Below are 23,120 nucleotides of genomic sequence, written 5' to 3' on the forward strand. Positions count from 1 at the left end.
CACACTAAACTATTGAAATGACTTAAATTAAATATTAAACACTGAGAAATTTTTTTCTGTAAATTCACTATTTTAGCAAGCCATAGAAACTGTGATCTCATCTTAGTGCAATATTAACGCGTTTCGTAGAGTTCCTATGTTAAAATGTTAAAACTTGCATTGGTTCTCATTGTACATTGAACAGAACCAACCCACATGCAGTAATTCACTAATTTGCAAAACAGATCCAAGCTGTTTGGTTCTGTTTTATATAACTTCCATATTATTTTGCAAAGAAGAACCAAGTTACTTGGTTCTGTTTCGTTAAACTTTAAATCTTCAAATATAATTTGTGGTTTGGTTCACAATGTCATTTATATCATAAAAACGATAGTAATGGCTTGGTTCTTTTTTGCTAAATTTAAAATAGGCTTTTAGCAACCTATATTCATCATAAACTCAATTTGAGCATACATGTGGGTTGGTTCCTTTTTGCATAACTATGTCCACTTGGTGTTAATATCAATGCTAATTTTGACTATAATAATCATTTTGTGGAGAATATGGCTGAATCGGTTCCTGCATATTGTACTGCAAAATCTCGTGCTATTAATATTTTGCCTCAAATCATGTTTTTGGAGGAGGGATAATTAGTCGCAGTGACAAATAAAATTCTTCTTTTTTGGATTGTTTATAGTCAGTTATAACGCGTTAAAACAGGATATATACCAAATATATAGGTACTAAAGTAAAATTCAGCCTTGACGTATGGCTTAATATTGTTAAGTTTGAATAGTAAAAAGGAAGTACGGGAAAAATACATTTGGAGAAAGAATACTATACCAATATAAGCACAAACAGCTTTTCAGAAATTCTTATCATGCTTGTTCTTATTCTTGCGGTTATTGCATGTTTTTAACCAGTTTTAACTGAACGCTTGAACCGATTTGCTTGAATAAAATGTCATTCGATTTGAAATTTCATGAGAATTTGTCTTTAAGGAGAGCAGTTAGCTCCACATATTTGAGGTAGAGGCTCTTTTCAAAAATTATTATTAATATAAACAACTCTGTGAAAATTAGCCTGATTTTGATGAAATTTGACAGGTTTAGAGAGGATCAGGCGTCCTCTCGAAGTTCAAAATGCGATCCTATTCTTGCTCCTAGGTAAGTAGAATTATTACTAGCGAGACCTGTTATGGAGTAGCGAAATGCAAAGCAACAGACTGTAGATTGGTTTGTACAGTCCGTACAGTCTCACCATGTGCGCCCTCAACCTGTGATCGGTTATTGTATATCTTATATCTCGCACCCAGGAATGCGAATTATTTGGCACAACCCAATAGGATGATATCCCGCCATCATACGGCTCAGACCTTCCTTATTAGGCTGATATAAATAACCCCCCATATTCCATTGAATAATCACTTGCAAATCATGATTTTTCCGAATTATTAAACCTGCAAGTATCTTTCCAGTATCTAATTTATTGAAATATTTATAATTGAAATAGTTACTATTCATTATTTTGAAAAATAATTTAAAATGTTTGAACTGATGTTCAAATACATGAATACTGAAATACGAGTTAAAATCACAAAATGCACTTGCTGAGTGGCACACCTTGATTTCCCTTTCGGTCAACCAGGTCTAGGAGGGTTGTCGGATGCATTTCCACCCTCAGATTCTGATGCCTTAATGTCCGTCACATTAAGCAGCCACTACTTTATAGTGTCACCGAATTAAGATATTTAAAAGTTGGAAAAAGCTGTGAAAGGTTTAAAGGGTTAAAGCCAGGTAGGGCTCAGAACAATAGAAGATGCCCAAGCTTCAGAGTACCTAAGCTGGACGCTAGACCAGCGCTCGGGACACTCAATCGCATTCAGGGCACTGCATTCACTCCCTGAGGATTCATTATTACACTCTCTTCACGACCTTACTCTACACGTCATTCTTAAGGATTCTTAAGGAGGGTTGAAGTTAAGCTCTCGTCTAATATGCTGTTTGCATCCAAGTAATATATTTTTGAAAATGTAAGGTTTTTAACCAAATTTCGATTTGAAAGAAAATCAGACCACCGCAAGTGCGCATTTAAGGAACCTAGTCCTTTACCAAAAACTTTCATTGAACCTGAGCACAATGATCTAAGCCCACGTTTCCAACTTGATTTAGTGAATAACGATTTTAGTGAGGACTTGTGGAAGGTTGGACGTTATGCTTCTTTATGAGCGTTGTCTAACTAAAATAATTGTAAAATAATAGAAGCAACTATCCCGCGAGATTTCCAGAGCAAACTATAAGTTTGAAGAAAGTTTAATTGTACAATGTGTTGCAAGATTTTCTTACAACCAGAGATTCTCTTAGAAAAAGTCAATCAAATAACAGTTGTTGGTGTTTAGAGACCAATCCGTTCCAATAATAGAAGTAGAATTGATTGGGGAAACGTGACTGGTTAGCAAACCAAAAATTCCAAAAATGTAGAATGAAGGCACTATTGAGATCTAATAAGCCGAGGCTGACGTAATAGTTGTGAGGTGACACGCGGTGGGGAGGCAGATGACACCGCGAATATAAAGGCAGGCTAGGCGGCGCGCTCCGCAATCTCCCGTGGATCTGCGTCACCACCTTACTTCCTGCAGCAGCACTTGGTAAGTATTTCTCTCTGTACAAACTCGGTCTTTCCATCAGATGTAACCTCTTGTTACTGCACCCCCAGTTCACAGTTTAGTATTTGTCCAAGGTATGATAGACGTTAATAATAAACAGCAAGCATTGTGGAGCTGCAACAGCTGAAATCTTCTGGATAAAATTCAGCAAAACATTCTCCAGAACCCTGTCTAATCAATTGTTGACTTTCTCTTCGTTCTTCTAAGGAACATTTTCACATTAGATTCCTCCTAAAACCTACTACACATTTTTTTTACCCTGACACATTATATTTATTAAGAGTATAGCGTAACGGGCTAAATAATGGCAACAGTTAAAAAACGGTTATTCAGCTCATTTATGTAAAAAAAAAATAAAAAAAATAAATAAACGGGATGAGGGATATTGTAAATTTAATTTCAACTAGAAATTAGACTTTTAGTTATATTTTTTGTAACTTTTACTTATTTATTTATTTATGAAAGTGCTTTGAGTGATTATAGTGCACTGCCTGGACATAATTCTCTCACTCCAAGCACTGTCCATCAGCGGACAATGAGCTGTAAGAACCTCCTAGGTAGAGAATATCTAAGGGGATTCGAACCTACGATCTCCAGTTCGCTAACCATTCAGCTAATCCTTAAAACGAAAATAAAAAATCTTTTTATTTTCACCTTTAGTTGTCTTTCCTTTGTGCACAGAAAAAAAATTGAATATGATATAAAAAGAATTCCATTCTTAGCGCAGTTTTCAGCCCTTTTACCTCGTTTTAAATACTTAGTAGAGCCATTTCCAAAAATAAATATGAAAAGACCACTCATATTTGAAGAGTATTTTAGGAGATTACAACTTACTGATCTAAATGCAACAAGAAGAGATGGAAGTTATTTTAAATTTTTAAAATTATATTTATATTAAAACTATAAGGTCTATAAGAGTTGATCGTCAAAAATTAATTATAAGCTACCAAGTTGTATCATCTCTTACAATATCAGGTGAAATGACATCGTCTTTTTGATTAAAATTAAAAATTACAATATTTTAAAGATTATTTAATTTTTATGGGAACAGTGGAGAGCATTAAAAGTTATAGGAGTTCTCTTTCTTGCGAATTGGAACATAGACAAGCAATAGACAAGTCCCTACTTCATGGCCGTTACAAATTGTATCCTTGTATATCACAGTTCTAAGACCTTTTCCAATATTGCTAAGCGCAATGTATTTATATAAAGTAGTAGGAAGTGGGCCAGATTATCTCTTTTACTACTCACTGAAGGAAGTATTACAAGTTTGCAGATTTTCAATTTGTTATTTTCAGCGGCATTAACCGCTCTGATGTTTCTTCAATACCAAAAAGTAGTTTTTACAAATTTGTCCCTCAAACTGTTTGTGGTCCGACTGCTATGTAAAAGATTGAAATCAATGTCAAAACTTCTAAACATTAAAACGCATCCGGTGCTATCCAGCAATAGGTCCAAAAATTCTCCATCAACCAGGAGAGCAACTTTACTCTTTTCTCCAGTCCCAAAATCTTTTTACTATTAGTAAGGCTAGAATATTGAAAATTTGTCTAATTCTTGAAGTAGTGTATTGACCGGAAATATCCGCTTAAGATAAAATCCTAACCTAACCTAACCTAGCCTAACCTATACTAACCTTTAAGACCGTTTAAAGTTGAATTTAAGAGAAAAATTTAGGAGTACTTGGAAAATAGTCTGAATAGTAATTGTGTTTGTGGGAGCGGTAGCGTAGTTATTTTATCTTGGTAGGCGGCAACAAGGATCTCATCAATTTCTCATCATGCTTCCATAAGCAAAGACCACAAGTTGATCGATTAGATTAAATTGTTTAGTTTAATTAGTTTTAAATAAGGTGCGTTATATCTGTCATTCGTAAATAGAACAGTAAATAAACAAGAAATAATTTTCATTCAGCATCTAATTGTAACTCTTACATCTGAATCTTACAAGTAAACAATTACACTTTATTGCGGCAAGAGAGTGATATGCTGGTCGAAAAAGCGGATGATTGAGGGGGGAGATGGGTGTAAGCATTCCTGCCAACTGTCATTGAATAAAATGTGCGGTCTGATGTCCTCAGGTATCAAGTAGACAGAAAGAAGTTAGCAAGCCGCTGAAAATGGTAATTTATTCGACAGGTTTCTAAACCTGAATCTCAAAGAGAGAAGTATGTGAAATTCGAAAGAAACTTCCGTTTGAGCTTCTTTAAATTATTCCAATAGCTTATTCTAAAAAAAAGCATATACATTCAAATCTGGTGGAAATCGTGTTAGAAGATGCTACAACAGGAAAAAAAAAATCTCTGAAAGCCTTAGACCTAGTATTTCCGGAAAGAACTATGTCAAAATACTGCCCGATTGTAACACTCCCTCTTTCTGGTAATAAGGGAAAGCGACAATCTAGTCAAAGGCGTACACTAATCAAGTAAACTGTTCTAATGTTTTAACTATGGTAACCTATTACGAAACTATACTGTTCCTCTCTAGACCCTAACAACGTAATAATGTTTAAAATATTAGTTTGTGTAGGCGCTCAGCCTTCAGCCATCAGTGTGACGGAAGTGCCAAATAGTTTTTGATACTAACAAACTTCGCATAAACGCAAAGAATGTGAATATTAAAATTAAAGACGACGTTAACTAAATATTATTTTACCCAAAGGTCAATTGTTGACATTAAAATAAAAATATCCAAACAACACCTTCTTATTATTGAATTTTTTTTTTATTACTTTCGAATTGTTTTCGCTCGAATTTTCTATCCGTATCAGTTCCCTGAGTCCGAAACAACGGTTTTTACATATTGCTATTAGTGTAAATTTCCAGCTTAACTAAAAAAAAAATCAAAGTTAATTAAAATTACATTTTGGTGAGGTGCCAACAGATGATGCCATAATAAGGTTTTGGTGAAAATCGGTCAGCCGGTTTACCCTTCACTAAATCCATTTTTCAGTCGTTATTTCAGTTTTCTCTCGCAGGATGACATCTCTCAACTTTTGTAGCAGAATAGTCTCAAATGGTTCTCCGAAGATAATGTGGCGGTCCAGGAGTTTTTATTATCCTGAACGATTCCTTGCTTAAAAAGAATTCTCGGTAATTCGCAATTTATTGCTTTGTGTCTATCATTTGTTGGTAGCTGTCCAGGGTAAAATTGTTGCAGAGTAGAATGTGCAATTAATGTTAAATGCCTACACTGGAAAGTTGGTTAGACATAAGCAAGGTGGTTCCACCGTAAGTGTAGCCCAAAACCAGATTATCATAAATAACTTCCTGGAAGATGCTGCATTATTTCAATGTTTTTAATCCTCGACTCTAGATACAGCCGGAATATCCTCATTAAGTGGACCAGTAAAGGGGTTATAAAAGGTTGATAGTCCTAAAATTTTCTTTAAAATAATAGGACAAATCCTCCTTTATAAGTTATTTTGTTGCAACAAAGCAGATTAAATATGTTAGATCTAGAGAATAATTTGCTTGTGATTGTTCTTCTTGTTGTTAGCTTTTTTAAAACAATACATGAAATAATTTTTATGAATGGGATGTCATCCAGATTGAAATTTTATGTAGATCTGCTTCATAGAGTTCTCAACACTATTTATTAAATGGGAGGCGAGTTAGAGTGTTATTTGAATAATTTTTCTTAAATGATTTCTTCATATACTATTAGGGCTTACTAAGTACTTTATCTTCAGCCTTAAACAATTTTTTCATGAATCCCTACAGAGAATATTAAATAGACATAATAAACTTTAGTGAATTTTAAAACAATTGATATCATTTGAGTAATTTTATTGCATTAAATTTTCATTAATGTTCTTTAAATTTATTACTGTTACTGACGTACTTTGAATATACTGACGTAATTTGAAACCCGATGCTAAGACGAAATTTCAGACATGAATCGTCTTACAAAAGAATACGAGAGCCCAAATAAGATACAGTTAATAACAAATAAATAATTGCTTGTAATTGTAATTAATTCCTAAATCATAATTAAATGAGTCCCTTTAATTAAGTATTTGTAAAGAATTGCAATAATCAAATTAATAACATTTTGTTAAAAACTTGGACAGTCCTACGTTTTTAATGTTTAACAAACCAAATAGTTTGGGTATTGCTCCTACTTTAATCAAAGTTGAAGTGAGAGCTATTCTTCATAAAACTAATCATTTTACAGATGAAAATGGCTGCCAACATCTGTGACGTTCTGTGACATCTAATAAATCCTAAATTATATTAATGAAAATTTAATGCAGTCGAATTGCTATTAAATTTCTAAATATAAGATGGATATTTATATGGATTTAATATCTTTTGTAAGGATTCATGAAAACATTGTTCAAAGGTGAAGTTTTTTTTTCACCGTAAAAGTAAAGTTAAAAAACTTAAAAAAAGCGAAATAGAATTAAGAGAAATCAGTTTAGTTAAATATGGAAAAAACTATAAACAGATTTAAACAAAACTCATAAGCTTTTTCGAATGTTTTTTTAAATGGCTTAAATTACGTGCTGAAATATTAATGAAATCATATTGCTGATTTGTGTACTTTTTGTCGTTTAATCAACCCTTATACTTAACTTTTAAACTGTAAGTTTTTGTAGAAGATTTTTGAATTTTTTAGATTGATTTTTCCTTTTTTTCCCCTCGGTCAGAACAAAAAATCTAACTTAGATCTAATTACTTGTAAAAACTAAATGCTTCCATATTCAATACCTTTAAATTGAGTAACTAGTCGGTTGAAAGTGGTGTAAAAGAAATTATGTTATTACAATATTTCTTATTGTAAAAGGTAAAGTAGAAGAATCTCTACGAATACATAACTTCCCATAAAAAGGGGTAAAAGAAATTAAATTGCGAATACAGCACTTCCCTTCGGAAAGAGCGGTAAGATAAAGATACTGGGTTTACATTACTTCCTTTTAGGAGATATAAGAGAGATTAAGCAGCGAGTGCGATAACATCTTCTGAAGAGGAAAATGAATAATTTAACTGCAATTAGAATACTTTCCTTTAGAAGGGTTAGCTAGGTGGTTAGTGTACTTGATTCTTACACTAAGATCCCGGGAACGAATCCAGTTGCTGGTCCTTAGATTTTCTCTTCCTAGGAGCTTCTTACAGTTCGCTGTCCATGATAGGCAGTGTAGACTGTGTAGACTGTAGTGATTGAAGACTTTTCAGAGACAGGTAATGCTCTGAAGAAAAAGCTTTGCTCGCAATAACCTAAGATGTTGCTTCGCCTTAAATTAAATAGTAATAGTTTTAGAGGGATGCTTACATATAGCGCAAACTTCCCTCCTAACGTATTTACTGCGTCGAGACCTCCAAAAAAAATCATTTACATTAAATTTCAAATTTTATGACACTTCATTCATGAAAATCAGTCCACGCGTTTAGATGGTACATTGTTGTTTACAAAACAAAGTAACAAGGTAACAACAAGGTCAACTTTTGAAAATGCTTTCTTCATTTCGGCAATGCTTTTCTCCTAATCTATTTGTTCTGAGAAGTTTCAAAAAATTACACTTTAGAAACAAGCATATGCTTTTTATTTCAAAGAAAATTCGGGAATGTTATCTTTCATAGGAATTGGGGCAAACATGTCAAGTCGGATGTTTTCTAATATTTTGCTTTTTCGTGCAGTTTTACTACCGGACATTTTAATTATTTTAATTTAAGTTGTAGGCTATCAAGAAAGGATGTAGGGGATTTCTAATTTAAATTAACTATTTTCTGTACTGAGCCGTGTGATCAGCTGAGACAAACACGAAGTTTACTACAGCAATAAATTGTACAATCTAAAAATTAGTAAAGATTTAATGCAGAACAGAGGTTGTCACTTTAATTAATAGAAAATATAATACAAGTTCCTATTAATTAATTACTATCGGCCACTTTGATCAAGGCAGCGTAGAAGGATGTTTATCTTACTTTAAAGAACCAGGTTGCACGATAGAAAAAGTGGAAGATTTCAGCAAAAGTGTGGGCGTTGGCAGCACACCATCTCATAACAATGGTGATAAATCTGGCCGTGGAGGAAGTGAGACTGGATTGTGTAACCGCCGTCTATTTGATGCTGGCATATAAATATGTGGCAAAGGTCGCGTTCTCTCTGGTTCGCAGTTACATCATGATACTCTCTGTCTGAAGTACCTTTGTCGTACAGCGCCAGTAGTTCTTCCTTGGACCTGCTAGGTTGCACAATTCTTCCAACTACTAAATTTCATAACACTCTCGCATAGTTCTTTTTCATTAGTATAATTTATATTAAATTCAGGGAGCAAACAGTTTGACAAATCATTGACGATGAGTGATAGAAAACTATTAATGGCCGAGCCTTTCAGTCTTCCATTAGAAGAGCCACTACTTTGACAAAATATACAGAAGTTTGATTATAATCTGCATTTTTTACTGGTAATCCTCACTGTGATAACTGTTTCTACGTTCATCAAGTTTCTGTTGGGTTCCTAACGAATTTAGGTTATTTAATAATGAACCTGGCTAGTTTCCTAGCATTTGGAAAACGTCTTGTTATTTTGTTGTTATGACAGGCCAAACTTTCGAACCAACCTAACAACTACAGGCCTGTTAGCTTGCCTAGCTCTATTAGCAAAATCTACAAGAGTATGTGCTAAGCAGAATCAATAGTCACTTGGATATCCATCAAATCCTCAAGAAAGAACAATTTGGTTTCATGTCGGGACTACTCACTACTGCTCAAGTCACCAGTACTGTGGATGATTTAAATGAGGCATTCAACCAACGTAAACATAGAGGTACAGTCTTGATGGACATCCAAAAGGCGATTGATACTTTATGGCAATAGTGGTCTATTACAAACTGACAGAGTACCATTTCCCACATTAGCCTGGCTCCTTTATTGTTAATAGAAAATTTAAAGTAAATTATAACTCGGTCTGCTCTAACATATAACACAATGCAGCAGCAAAAGTTCCACAAGGTTCGATTTTGGACTAATGTTTTTCCGTATTTAAACTTTACTGGCCAACAAGAGAGTCTAGGGAAGTTACAAGCGGCTATTGGCAATAACTATCCCCTGCAGCTAACTCTCTGTTCTTCCAAATTGGCCCCTTCCTAAATGCTCATATACACACATAGACCAATTTTTAAACCAATGCACTTCAAAAGATATGAAGAGAAAGTAAACAAAAATTGAATAATAGAATTCATAACTCAGTGAATAAATGATTGATTAATGTATTAAAAAAATTAGTTTAGGCAAAAAAAATAAACCATTATTGAATAAATTGTAAAAGACTGCATGATTCCTTACCATAGATTTTACCTTATACGTACATGATTTCCGTTAACTACGATTGCTGATATTGCAACGTGTTGCAGGTGTGATGGTCAATCTGAGAGAGGCCATATTGATGGCCCTTGGTCTAGGTAATAAATTCAAGTTAACATTTATTTCTAGTTATTACTGTGAAGATTCATTTGTATTATCAGATTATAATTGTGTATAACATTAAACTTCATGCTTATTGTTTCAGGGTTCATGGCCTATGTATGCTCTAAACCAATGCATCACAGGGTAAGAAAACTTGTTACTTTCACCTAACCCTTTATAGTGGCGAAAACGAGAGAACTTATTCCATATTGTTTAAAATTAGTTCATTATTCAAATTAGTTAGTTCATTGAATTAGAATTATTCAAAACTTTTTAGAAGAGGTTGTTTTGAAATTATTAAGTAATTCTTGTTATTAGTTGGCTGCTGCTAGAGATTTAAATAACATTGATTTAGTGGCAAGATTTCATTTTATGCTATTTCACCGAGAAATCCATTTTAGAGGAGAGTAGGCATTGATGTCTGGAAGATGTAGCGGGGATTAGTTCTTTGAACTGGGCTGTAAACTGGCATGTTTGTAATATAGTTTTAGGTTAACCAACTTTCTCAACTGGGAAAGCAGCCTTTCCAGCAATCGTTGAGTAAGATCTGGACCCATGGAGAGTTTGGAATGGTGAGATAGTTACTTAGGGAGAGCAAGGTGCATGCCACCATAAAGATCCAGGCAAATCGCACATCGTCATGAAGCGTCATCCCAATAATTGGCCAAGAATCTCGCGACCTCCTAGCTATAATATCCCAATCTGGTGCTGGGCCTCTGCAAAGGACAAGATAGCCCCAGAAAACTAATTTAGCCAGAGTTGTGAGTGACAGGAAATATTTAAAGTAGAAGTTAAAGAAGTAGTTCTCTTCATCCTACTGATGAACCACCTCTCATAATGGATGAAAATTCAAATTTGTTCAGAAATATCGGTCAGAGCATGCCTGCTCTGAGGAATAGGATTTGCGATATCACAACGTTATTCAATTCTAAATTTGTAAATTATAAAAAAATGACATTTTAGAGGGAATAATTTTAATAACACTCCGAATCTCGAGTTGTTGACTATAGGATTACTTTAACACACCACAAAATCTCCAAAACAGTTATCCGAATAAAAACGAATTTGATATAAATACGATGTTAAGAGAAAATTGGTCAATTTCGAAATAAATATCAGAAAGAGAAAAATCCATTGAGTAATATGGTACTTTTAGAGCCGGTAGTTTTAGAATATAGTATGAAAGTTCAAAATGAAACACGTAAAATCGTTCAATATACTGAAATAGCACTTTAGAGGGAAGAATACCTCCCCAAAGAAGGAAATTAGTCGAATCGAATTAATGTGAACAAAATACAATGTAGGATAGTTCTCTTTTTCTACAAAAGATAAAATTCCCAAATTTCCTTTATAATATAGAGCGAAACCTCCTTTATAGCGATAATTTTTTTGCAACAATTTAGATCTGATAGATTTCATGAAAAAAGTTGGTGAAAATGAACAAATACGGCATTTTCCAAAATTGTTGTTGTTGTTACCTTTTTTGTAAACAACGTAGCTCCCAAACGCGAGAACCGATTTTCATGAATGAGATGTCATTCGATTCGGAATTTCATGTAGATGTGCCTTTTGGGTGACACTGAACATCGAATGGGAGAGGAGGGGCCCTACAAAATTAATATTTCTAATAACTCTGTAAATCTTGGCCCGATTTTAATAAAATTTGACAGAATGAATGGGCTAGGGCTCCCCTACATAACGTTAAAGCGACGTTCTGCTCTTACTCCTGTTAAGGGGCAGTATGGAAATCGTATCAAATTATCGACGCGTGAAACGATTTTCATGAATGAAGAGTCATTTTGTATAAATCTGCATTTTAGATATCTCGACGCTATGCCTAATAAGGAGGGGAGGTTGCCCCATTTAAGGAAGGCCCCTCTTAATAATCAATAACCTTGGCGAATATTGATAAAAATTTTCAGGAAGAACTGGTTCGAGCTTTACTGAGTGACATTAAAGTGCCAACCTGCTCTTACAGCTACTAAAGGGAAGTATTGCAATTGAGCGTATTTGAAGTTTAATTTCTCTTTTCTTTTAGGGAGAAGTACTGTAATCGCAGTTTAATTTTCTTACTCCTCTTAAAAGGAAGTACTGAAATCGTAAATGGCTATTTTATTTGAAACGTTTTCCTAAGTAAATTGTTTTTGTGGATTCTTAAAATATCCAATGCGTCTACAGACGACATTGTGTTCACAATGAAAGATATTCAAGTTTCACTTTTATTTCCTTTCTAAGAATTTATAATGTAACAAATATAAGGCAGACGTGTACTATTCATTCTGAAAATTTTAATTAACAAATTATACAGTGACTTAAAAACGGAAATTATACCCGGCGAAAATCCAGATTCTAATCGTATATGGGTTTAGGAAGTTTGAACAAAATATTCGGTTTGTTGCTCTTCTTAATGTAAATTCGAACCACTTCCCCCTTCTCTGCGAATAAACAAAAAAGTCACAAACTTGCAGGCAGAGTTGGGCACATTTAAACGGTGATGTTGAAATATGTCCCCTCCTTCCATAAAAGAAAATATAATGTCCAACACTTTTGCAAGCATAGACATTTGTGAATACTAGGTTTAAAAATACGAATTACAAATGGTAATATGGACCAATAATACTTACACCTTGTCCACTACAATCTTCTTTTTTTTATGGCCTTTAGATCTTGCTAATTAGCCAGAGGGTATTCACTACAATCTTCAATTATGAAGATGTAGTGTACATTTTATCATTATAACAAAAAGATTTTAATGAATGAAAAGGCTAGTATAAGGGTGAGTGACATCAAATAGATTCTTAAAAATATTAATGAAAAGTTAATGCAGTAAAATTACTTAAATGATATCAATGAAGTACTAATGAAATTATGGATACTTGCTGATTTGGGCACCTTTTGGCCTTTAATCAACCCTTATACTCAACTTGTTAAGCTAAGTTTTTGTCAAGGAGATTTTAGTAAAAACTAAAATATAACAGATTTAAGTTTTCCTATGACTGTTGAGAAAAAGTTTTCGAAGTCATGCCCTTATGAGCTTTATGGAAAATAATGGTAATGGCAATGCAGTCCATGTTGCCGACAAATAGTTGCTAATTGTTGGCTGCGAACGGAACTGAGTAGGATAGCCGTCAAGGCCAATCATTAATTTTGAGCATTTTGTAGCATTGGCTAAAGATACTTCACTCTTTACTCTCACAATTCTTTTGAAAAGTAAGTTAGAATCTAGAAAGAATATCCCTATGGAAGTAGCTGCACTCAGGTACTGGATGAGCCGAATACATTTCTTCCACGAGCCTGACCTTTTTAGAGCCAATAGAAAATTGCCAAATAACAAAGTTCAGGAGTCGCTTGCGAGCCGCGTTTCACTTTCCTGGTACTATTTGCCTCAAAGGGTTCTATCCTAACATGATTACTTAAGTTGTAAGCAGGTCATTAGCTCAACATTCGTTCAATAATGAGAAGTTCTACGACCTCCGGAAAATCTTTGAAATGATCAATCTCTCACGTCTTCTCGTTCAGAATAGGTTAGTGGCATGGACGGTTTTGCAGCTCCATTCCTTGTCAACCTCATAGTCATAACTCCCAACATAGAATTTTGACAGAGATGTTAATTCATTTCAGCATGACGTTTGTTTTTGAGTTTATTTACTAAGTTCTTGAATCGAACTTTTCAAAGAATATTTGGTGCATTTGAATTATTTTAAAGCACAGCTTTAACTGTCAACGTATCGTGTTAGCAGAAAATTGTACAAGTCCGTGTGAATTTGGCAATCCACCAGCAAGCTCTATCTACATCGAGTAGACTTTGGGAATAAAGAATTACATATTTTTTATAGGCAAAAAGATGGGAAGATTTTTCAAATTTAACATTCACATTCAACTGCAACGACCGCGCTGTGGGCTTCTACGCTGACACTGATCATCACTGTCAGATATTTCATATGTGTGACGAAGACGGCCGAAGAATTCCATACATTTGTGCCAATGATACTTCCTTCAACCAACAGTACCGAGTGTGCGATTGGGACTACAACGTCAATTGTCAGAAATCACAGGAATGGTAAGTTTTCTCTAATGGTTCACATCCAATACTGGTATGGAGTTAATATAAACAGAAATCGCTTTTGAAATTGATTTAACCCTGCTTACTAAGTGAAATTAAATGGTCTTTTTGTTTTGTTTTAGCTGCCACTATTGCGATCGGTTCAATTTCATTTTCCCTTTCCCTTTTTTCCCTCCAGACTCTGAAATTGGAGTTATTGCAGGAATACCTGTTTTGGACTTCTCTAAACTCAGATAAGTAAGTCTATTTGTCTGAGTTAACATAACTAAATAAACACACCCAAAAAAAGAGCAAAATAAAGCGGAAAGAAAATTGCAATTAGTTCAAATCTAGGTGCCCACTGGGGACCCAACAATGAGGTTTTGGCCAAAATTTATAGTGCCACTTTTACGCAGTTGATTTTTCAGCTTATTGCTTTTTGTCGAAATCACATCCAACGATATTCTTAAAAATTAGCGATCCACAATACACATGTTTCTTCATCATTTTTATTTAAACACTTAGCCGGATTTAGGAATTTGTATTATGGATGTCGGGGGTAGAGTGGAATTAAAAGCATTAATTTTTCGTCAGCTCAATGTGTGGAATGGTTCTAACTCATATGTACTACAGATAATGTTCAACCATTGAACGCTCAAAGTTCAAGTTTGTACAATAGAAAATCGATTGAGCCACAGTACGAGGGTCGTTTGAAAAGTCCGTGCAAAAATAAAAACTACTTAATTTTTTGGGGTAAACCTTTTTTATTTTTCAACATAGTCTCCTTTTAGGCTTATACACTTCGTCCAACGCTGCTCTAGTTTGTTGATCCCTTCCGAATAATAGGATTTGTCCATGTCTGAAAAATAGCCATTCGTTTCTGCAATCACCTCCTCGTTTGAATAAAATCTTTTTCCCGCCAGCCATTTCTTCATATTGGGGAACAAATAGTAGTCCGAGGGAGCCAAGTCTGGAGAATAGGGGGGATGTGAAACGAGTTGGAACCATATTTCCATTTATTTTGCGACCACAACTGCTGAGGTGTGAGCTGGTGCGTTGTGCGTGATGGAAAAGGACTTTTTTGTGGGCCAATCGTGGGCGTTTTTCTTGCAGCTCGGTTTTCAAACGGTCCAATAACGATTAATAATATGCACCTGTAATAGTTTTACCCTTTTCCAGATAGTCGATGAGGATTATTCCTTGCGAATCCCAAAAGACAGTCGCCATAATCTTTCCGGCCGAAGGAACGGTCTTCGCCTTTTTTGGCGCAGATTCCCCCTTGGTAACCCATTGTTTAGATTGTTCTTTGGTCTCAGGAGTGTAGTGATGTATCCATGTTTCATCCACAGTGACGAAACGACGCTTAAAATCCTGCGGATTCTTCTGGAACAGCTGCAAACCGTCCTTGCAACACTTCACACGATTTCGTTTTTGGTCAAGCGTGAGCAATCGCGGCACCCATCTTGCGGATAGCTTTGTCATGTCCAAATGTTGATGCAAAATATTATGTACCCGTTCATTCGAGATGCCCACAGCACTAGCAATCTCACGCACCTTCACTCTTCTGTCATCCATCACCATATCATGGATTTTATCAATGATTTCTGGAGTATTAACCTCAACAGGGCGTCCAGAACGTTCAGCGTCACTTGTGCCCATATGGCCACTCCGAAAATTTTGAAACCACTTATAAACTGTTCTAATTGAAGGTGCAGAGTCACCATAATGTTTATCAAGCTTCTCTTTATTCTCCTGAGGCGTTTTGCCTTTCATAAAGTAGTGTTTAATCAACACGCGAAATTCTTTTTCGTCCATTTTTTGAAAATCACTCGACTTCCTCGATTCAAACGAATGCCAAACACAAAGAAATAGACCGATCTGGCTGAAACTTGGTGTGTGTTCTTCCAAGAGATGCTACTAACTAAACATAACCTCGATACGCGCCAGTGGTGCTATCTCTCTGACTTTGCACGGACTTTTCAAACGACCCTCGTACAACTGCAGTACAATTTTTTTCCGTTCTCGGCAACTTTTTTGTAAAACTGTATGAACGATTTGTTTAACCACAGGCATTGAAGCAAACTAAATTTTCTATTTGATACAATTTATTTTTGCCAAAAGCTAAAGGAGTTCGATTCTAAAAGGAAAGGATTCTCTCTTGAGTTCCGTTTTATCGCAGTGAATTTGTACTGGTACAACCGTTGTCCAAAAAGGGGACTAGTGTTGGAATACCATTTATCGACATATCCCATCTTTGAAGAAGTTTCTTGGGAGAAAGGCCAGAAGCAGTCAGTTTTACCAGAAGAAAATTTCCACTAGTTCAGCACGTCACAAACGGCTTCACTCGCGAGTGACATCACCACCCGCTCGACGCTACAATATCATTTTTTATTTTTTGTTCATAATCAGTCTTTAATTTAATTAACTCGGTATTTGTTTATTAAAACTATCCTAAAGGACTGCTATTTAAAGGTGGTTCATAAAAAAACTGCACAAAAAAAGTGTAATTTTGAAAAACACTTAATACGACCTTTTTTCTCGAGTTCTCTGCAAGATGAAATTTCGAATTTTCTTTAAAACATAGGGCGAACCTTCGTTTATAAGAGTAATTTTTTATCGATCAAACAGATTCAAGAAAAAAAGATTTTGCATTAATCCTGAACATATATGAACGATTTTCACGCATAAAGTTTCATTCGATTCGAAATTTTGTATAGATTAGACTTTCGGAAATCACCAACCTGACATTTAACAGGGAGGAGGTACCCTACATTTTTGAGGTCCCCTTTAAAACAATTATTAATTTTTGCCCGATTCTGGTTAAATTTGGCTGGAAGGATTCCCTACTTGACTTTGACATGCCATCTTTATTTTATTCTTTTTAAAAGAGGAGGATTGCAATCGGCTATATTCGCAGTTTAAATTATTTTCTCCTTTAAGGGAGAAGTACTGTGAACGCATCTTTTTTACAAGGTTTTTTACTGCTCTTAAGAAAGCAACTGTGTTTGTAAAGGAATTCTGTTTTAAACTAATCTTAAAGTAATGTAAGGGAAAGTAATGTAATGGAAAGTAATGTGATGGCATGGCAGTGCAATATCTCTTCCGCCACATAAGGGCAGGTACAGTAATTTCATGGATACTACTTTGAACCTCATTAATGGCAGCGATCAGGCAAGTGGCAGTATACTTGATTAATGGATAGAGTCTGCTGCTCCTTCTTCATACAGTTTTCCACATTTATACCACAATAAATTCTAAGGGTCTGCTTCTTCTTCCCCATAACCTTTCTCTACTTCCCACCAACTTAGTATCATTTTCTTAAAACTTTTATTTTCTTCCTATAAACTTACCGAAGTGGTTGATGTTTACTCAGAAAGGCTAAAATAAAAAGCATAATAACGATAAATAATAAGAATAATTGCGAATACATACAAAAAAAAAATCCTGTTTTACTATACATGAAATTGAAATATTTACTCCATTTTAACAAAAAACATATTATGAAAATGGCCAACTTAAGTGACGTCTAATAAATTCTAAAAAATATATATCAAAATTTAATGCAGCACAGTGACTTAAATCAGTGGTTCTCAACCTTTTTTTACTCGTGGCCCCCCCAAAAAATATATTTGCACGCGTGGCCCCCTTCCCACTAGTAAAAAAATGCATTGATTTTATAATTTTTTTTTTATTATGTTTTATACAATATACATATAGAAAAAAAATGTGCAGTATAAAAAATTATATATTATTCTATAAAATTTCTCATTAAGAATTTTTATTTAGTGAGATCCTTGCGCCTGAAGTAAACTGGCCAATTTTCTTATATCTGGCTCCAAGTTGTCAGTGACAAACGCAGGTCTGTAATGTTTTATAATGCTTTTTCTAATTTTTTTCGTTAAAATAAGTAAAATTAATGTTTTTCTATTTAGTACAAAAAAGTCAAAAAAGATTGCTAATGGTTTAATAAATTTATCTGATGTTTACGTTTTAAAAAATCATAACCTAGAAACAATGCCTACGCACACATTTATCAAAAATTTCTGTATTCAGTAAGATTATACAGGGTGTACATTTTAAGACGGCTCAAATGCATTTCATGCTTAAACGGTTAATCTGAGCAAAAAAATGGTAGAGGAAAAATTTGTTGCCCGTCAACTCTAGTTTTAGAATATGTGACTTGATTTTAGATTCCTGCCCGCATACGCAGGCAGACTAAAAGTAAGGGTTCACAGTTGACCCCCACTTTCATATACACAGTTTTAAAGAGTATAAAAAGTTATGAAAGAAGCCGGAAGCTGCAATTCGATATCTTCAAAATTAAAGGTGCTAGGCCATTTCAAAATCTGGTTCTTATTAATCACATTTCAATTTTTTAACTTATTATCAAAGAGAAAGAAGAGCACGCGATAGGTCATTTTTCATCCCCTTACTACTAAAAATATTGCCAACGCAGTAAAGCTAGTATTTTTCTTAATATTGGGAAATAAGTCGGTTTCCGAGTGATTTTTTTAAGAAAAATCAAATGTTAAGAGTTTTAGATGTTCTCAAGCATACACAAAATGACTAAAAATTAATTTTACATCTGTTACAAACAAGAAGGTTTAATAATTATTTGGTAATTTTGGGAGAGTTGCGTTTAATTACCAAAAAAATTGGAAACCACCTGCCTCATATTTAAGTGATCAATATCTTTCATGTAGAGGATCAAACTATTCCTTAATTTATCAAATAATGCACTTTACTCATCTTGTAAAGCAGGTACTGTGCCTTCAAAGGTGCCTCCTCTGGCTCGCAAGCCAGGTTAGCCTGGAGGTTATCAACTGCTCTCTGTATCTGAGGAGGCACTTTTGGAGGCACAGTACATGCTGCACAAATTGAGTAAAGTGCATTATTTGAGAAATTAAAGAATAAGTTTGATCCTTTAATCCTTTTTTAAATATTTAAAATACTGTTAGTGAAAATTTGTGTGGCCCCCCACAGAAGTTTCCGTGGTCCCCCTAATTTAACTTTTTTTTGTGGCCCCCTTAAAATACGCTATGGCCCCCGTTGAGAAACACTGACTTAAATGATGGCTTTTGTTATAAAATTTCCAATAGTAAAAGAGATTCATGATTTTTATTGCATCAACTGAATATAAGATTCATGAAAATATTGTTCAAAGGTGAATATTGATGAAGCAGTCCCAATAGAAATCGTGAGAGAAACCAGCAAGGTGGGGGAAATATTACCAACAAAATTTAAATAAGCGCCTAACTTTTAGGACATTTCTTACTGGCCAGCATTAGGAGCTGAAGAGTGAATGAATTGTTGGATAGTTGCTAATTTGTAAATCTTTTGTCCTTTAATCTAGTATTGTTACTTTTACAAATGTTGTTAATTTCCTTTTGTTATACTCTTTAATCCCTATCAAAATCTTATCTATTCATCCCGCTCGCTTCTGCAAGTTGAACTGATCATATTTCTTAAAGAGCTGGTTATTTCTCATTAGCGACTGATAGTTCGTACAAATTAGGCTGGATGTAAGATATAATGCAGAATAGTTGGACAGAATGTCTAAACCCAAGTTATTTCAGGTACTACTTGAATGAGCTAACCTACGTCACCGACCCGCCAAAATCCGCGTTGGAAAGCCAGGTGTGAGGAGTGACTGACTGGGTGCTAAGAGATAGTTTTGTTGCTATTATCCATAAGCATACATCAACTCTTTATACTTAAATGTACAAAATGTTAACAAAAATTGTAACCTTTTGCTCAATTACAGTTGAGTTAAGTACGCTTAATACAAACAAAAAAAAAAAGAAAATAAAAAGTAGTGCAGCGAAACTTTTAAATAAATTAATTATAATTTTTTTTTTTATTGTACTTTTTGTCAAAACTAACACATTCAGAGAACAATATCTGTTTTGAAGCAAAATTTAGCTTTATTGACAATACTTAGCAATATTGTAGCATAGTTCAAAGTGAGTTATCCTTATTTAAATCTATAAGTGAAAATACATAATAATAAGTTGACATTCTAACATAGTGCAATAAAAGTATGATTTCTGTTTGTAAAGTCACAGCAGAAGAAGTGTACACAGTTTTACAAAGAGAGTCAGTCTCAGTTGGTGTAAATACATGATAAAAAATTGGAAATAAAAAGATGTTGATATAGATAAAATACAGAAAAATAGAATTTAAGATATTAGGACTCAAAATTTAGGGAAATCGAAGGTTACTAAACTTTAACTTCTACATTTCCTTTACTATCCCACCTATTATCATTATATTTCAATTAGTTCTTGATATACTTAGAGACTATATTGTGCTAAAATAAGTAGAATTCCGTACTATGGAATTCGAGATATTGGGACTCAAAATCAAAACAAAAGTTTACTAAAGTTACGTTCCTTTATTTCCTTCACTATTGCATCTATAGCTATTAATATATTCTTTAGATAGTTTAAGACTGTAATTGTGCTAAAATACGTAGAATTACGTGCAATAGAATTCCTAATATTTTGACTCACATTTTAGGGAAAACGAAAAGTTACCAAACTTTACCTCTCTATATTTCCTTTACTAATGCATTTACAATCATTATATTTCGCTTAATTCTGGAAATAGTTAAAAACTATAAATGTGCCAAAATATGTAGAATTCCGCACAATAGAAAGCCAGATATTAGGCAAAACGAAAGATTACTAAAGTTTTTCTCTCCTATATTTCCTCTACTATTGGTTTAAAATCGTAAAGTGGCACTCAATAGTGGAGAGACAGTAATTGATTGTAAAATTACGTAGAGTTCAATACAATGCAAGGCAAAAAGGAAATGTTATTTACTAAATTTTACCTTTCTACTACATTTCCTTTACTTCTTTTTCTACTTTCCTTTACTATTGATTACACTGTTTTTTATCTCTTGTTTCTCAAAATAGATCTACCCAACATGTACAAACTATCGTTGTCCTTAATATTAACTCTGAAATACAGATACCGCAGGATTGCTATGAAATTAGCGGAAACTTTTTTGTTTTTCTAATGCTTTATACTTCTTGTTTTTCATATTAGATAGACCTAACATCTTCAATCTTCATTCATTGGCAGGAATATTAACTATGAAATACAGAAACAGCTTGGCAGTGAAATAAGGAGAAATGTCTAATGGTTTATACTTATGTTTTTTAAAATAGATCATCCTCTCATGTACAATCGAGCAATCGTCTTTGTATTAACTATCAAATACAGAAACAGCAGTCATCTGGTGTAATTAGGAGAAACATTTCACTTTTTCTAATGGTTCATACTTCTGTTTTTTAAAATAGATCGACCCAAGTTGCACAGTCTACTTTGGCCTACATTAATAATGACTGATAGGACAGTTGTATTAGGGTTGATCATCCAAAAACAAAATATTATACGAGATGAACGAAGGGCCTCTTAAGGGACTGCGACTTACGATAAATTCTTTCAAATAATTAATGAAAATTTAATGCAGTAAAATTAGATAAATGATATAAAATTTGAATAAAACACACGAACTTTTTTAAACGTTTCTAGATGGCTAAAATTACTTGCTGAAGGAAGAATGAAATGTTGGGTACTTGCTGATTTGTGTCCTTCTTGTCGTTTAATCTCTCTACCTCCTCAACTCGTTTAAGCCTCTACTTAACTTTTTAAACTATCATTTTTTGTTAAGGTTATCAATTTAGTATGTGTTTCCCTCTTATCTGGTCGTTTTAACATGAGATGGATACTTGTCAACCCAGTTGAGCTCTGCTTTATTTAGAAATGATGACCATAGAGAACGTTCGTTGATGCCGTTTAATGAAATAACCTCCAGCTTGTTGCATTGGAATAAATACAACGATTTAGATTTTCAAGCATAAAACACAGAACAAGGTGTAGAAAAAAAAGTCACCAGCTTTCTCTTTCTCTGCATTCTCAATATATTAAAATTAAAATCTTCCTTGATGAAGGTTTGACATACATAATCTATTAATATTTTAACAATCCCAACTAGCTATTTTTTTTTTTTTTTGAAAAACTAGTAGTTATTATCTCAATAGTTTTAAATAATTTTATTGAACATAAATTAAGCTTATTATGACTAAAAATATAAATTATTTAATCTCTTAATTCTTAATTTCACAACTGCCATAAATTTTCCTTAATCTCACTGCGTGGCAATTTAGAAAAATTATGGTTTATACTCTTTGCTGCCTGTGAAACAATATTTAATTGTAATCATAAGCTTTTTAAAGAGTGTTATACCTTCAAAGAGCTTAACTATAACAAAATAACACACTCATGTAAAAAAAATAAAAGAAGTTAATTCAAAGAACTGAAATAAAAGTATTTTTACTAACTGCAACGCAATCATAAAATAATAATAATAATAATAAAAAAAATGAATGCAATTTAGATAAAAAAAAATAAGATTATAGATTACTTGTGAAAAAAATGATAGACCCCTAAAGATAGTAGTAATAGTGGTAAATTAATGACCAATTTGACAACATAGAAATTAAATTAGCACTAGGTATTACATGATTTGTACGGGATTAAATAATACAGGATTTTAACATTATAAAAAATATTTTCTGTTGGTTCTGCATATTTTAGCTATGTATGTATTTGATGGTAGAATTGGCCGCATAAAACGCAAACATCCTTTGGATAACCTTTGGTAAGTAGTAATCTTATGTTCCAAGTTTTGGCAGGCAACAAAGATACTTTGCAATTTGAACACCCATCTGAAATAATATAACGAGAACTTTATTTTATTTTGTTAGGAAATTATTTATAGAAGACAGATAAAAAAATCACTATTTGCACTCAACCATCCGAAAGGGATTTCAGTTAGTGCGACCATCAGATGAGTACAACACACATTTTCATTTTTTATAGCCCTTACAAAGTATTAGAAATATTCATTCACTTAGGAAATGTTTTTTTATAGTGTGTATGATGTTGGAGTAGTATGGAAAGCAATAAATAACGCTTGGGACTTGAATAAGGAACAACTGATTTCCTAGAGTAC

General features: G+C 33.7%; 1 protein-coding gene across 1 annotated transcript; it reads left to right on the top strand.

Annotated features, from left to right (window-relative positions):
- The first annotated feature begins 2,563 nt into the window (after positions 1 to 2,563).
- LOC141448277 (uncharacterized) lies at positions 2,564 to 22,531 on the top strand. The gene is made up of 6 exons (XM_074116560.1): positions 2,564 to 2,626; positions 10,002 to 10,049; positions 10,157 to 10,197; positions 13,890 to 14,113; positions 17,882 to 17,954; positions 19,672 to 22,531. The coding sequence occupies exons 2-5, from the start codon at positions 10,007 to 10,009 to the stop codon at positions 17,943 to 17,945; spliced, it is 372 nt and encodes a 123-aa protein (XP_073972661.1). The 5' UTR covers positions 2,564 to 2,626; positions 10,002 to 10,006; the 3' UTR covers positions 17,946 to 17,954; positions 19,672 to 22,531.
- The last annotated feature ends 589 nt before the right edge of the window (positions 22,532 to 23,120 follow it).

The sequence above is a fragment of the Rhodnius prolixus genome, unplaced genomic scaffold (assembly GCF_049639745.1).
Source record: "Rhodnius prolixus isolate KJV_2025 unplaced genomic scaffold, Rpr scaffold_13, whole genome shotgun sequence".
Classification (NCBI taxonomy): Eukaryota; Metazoa; Arthropoda; class Insecta; order Hemiptera; family Reduviidae; genus Rhodnius; species Rhodnius prolixus.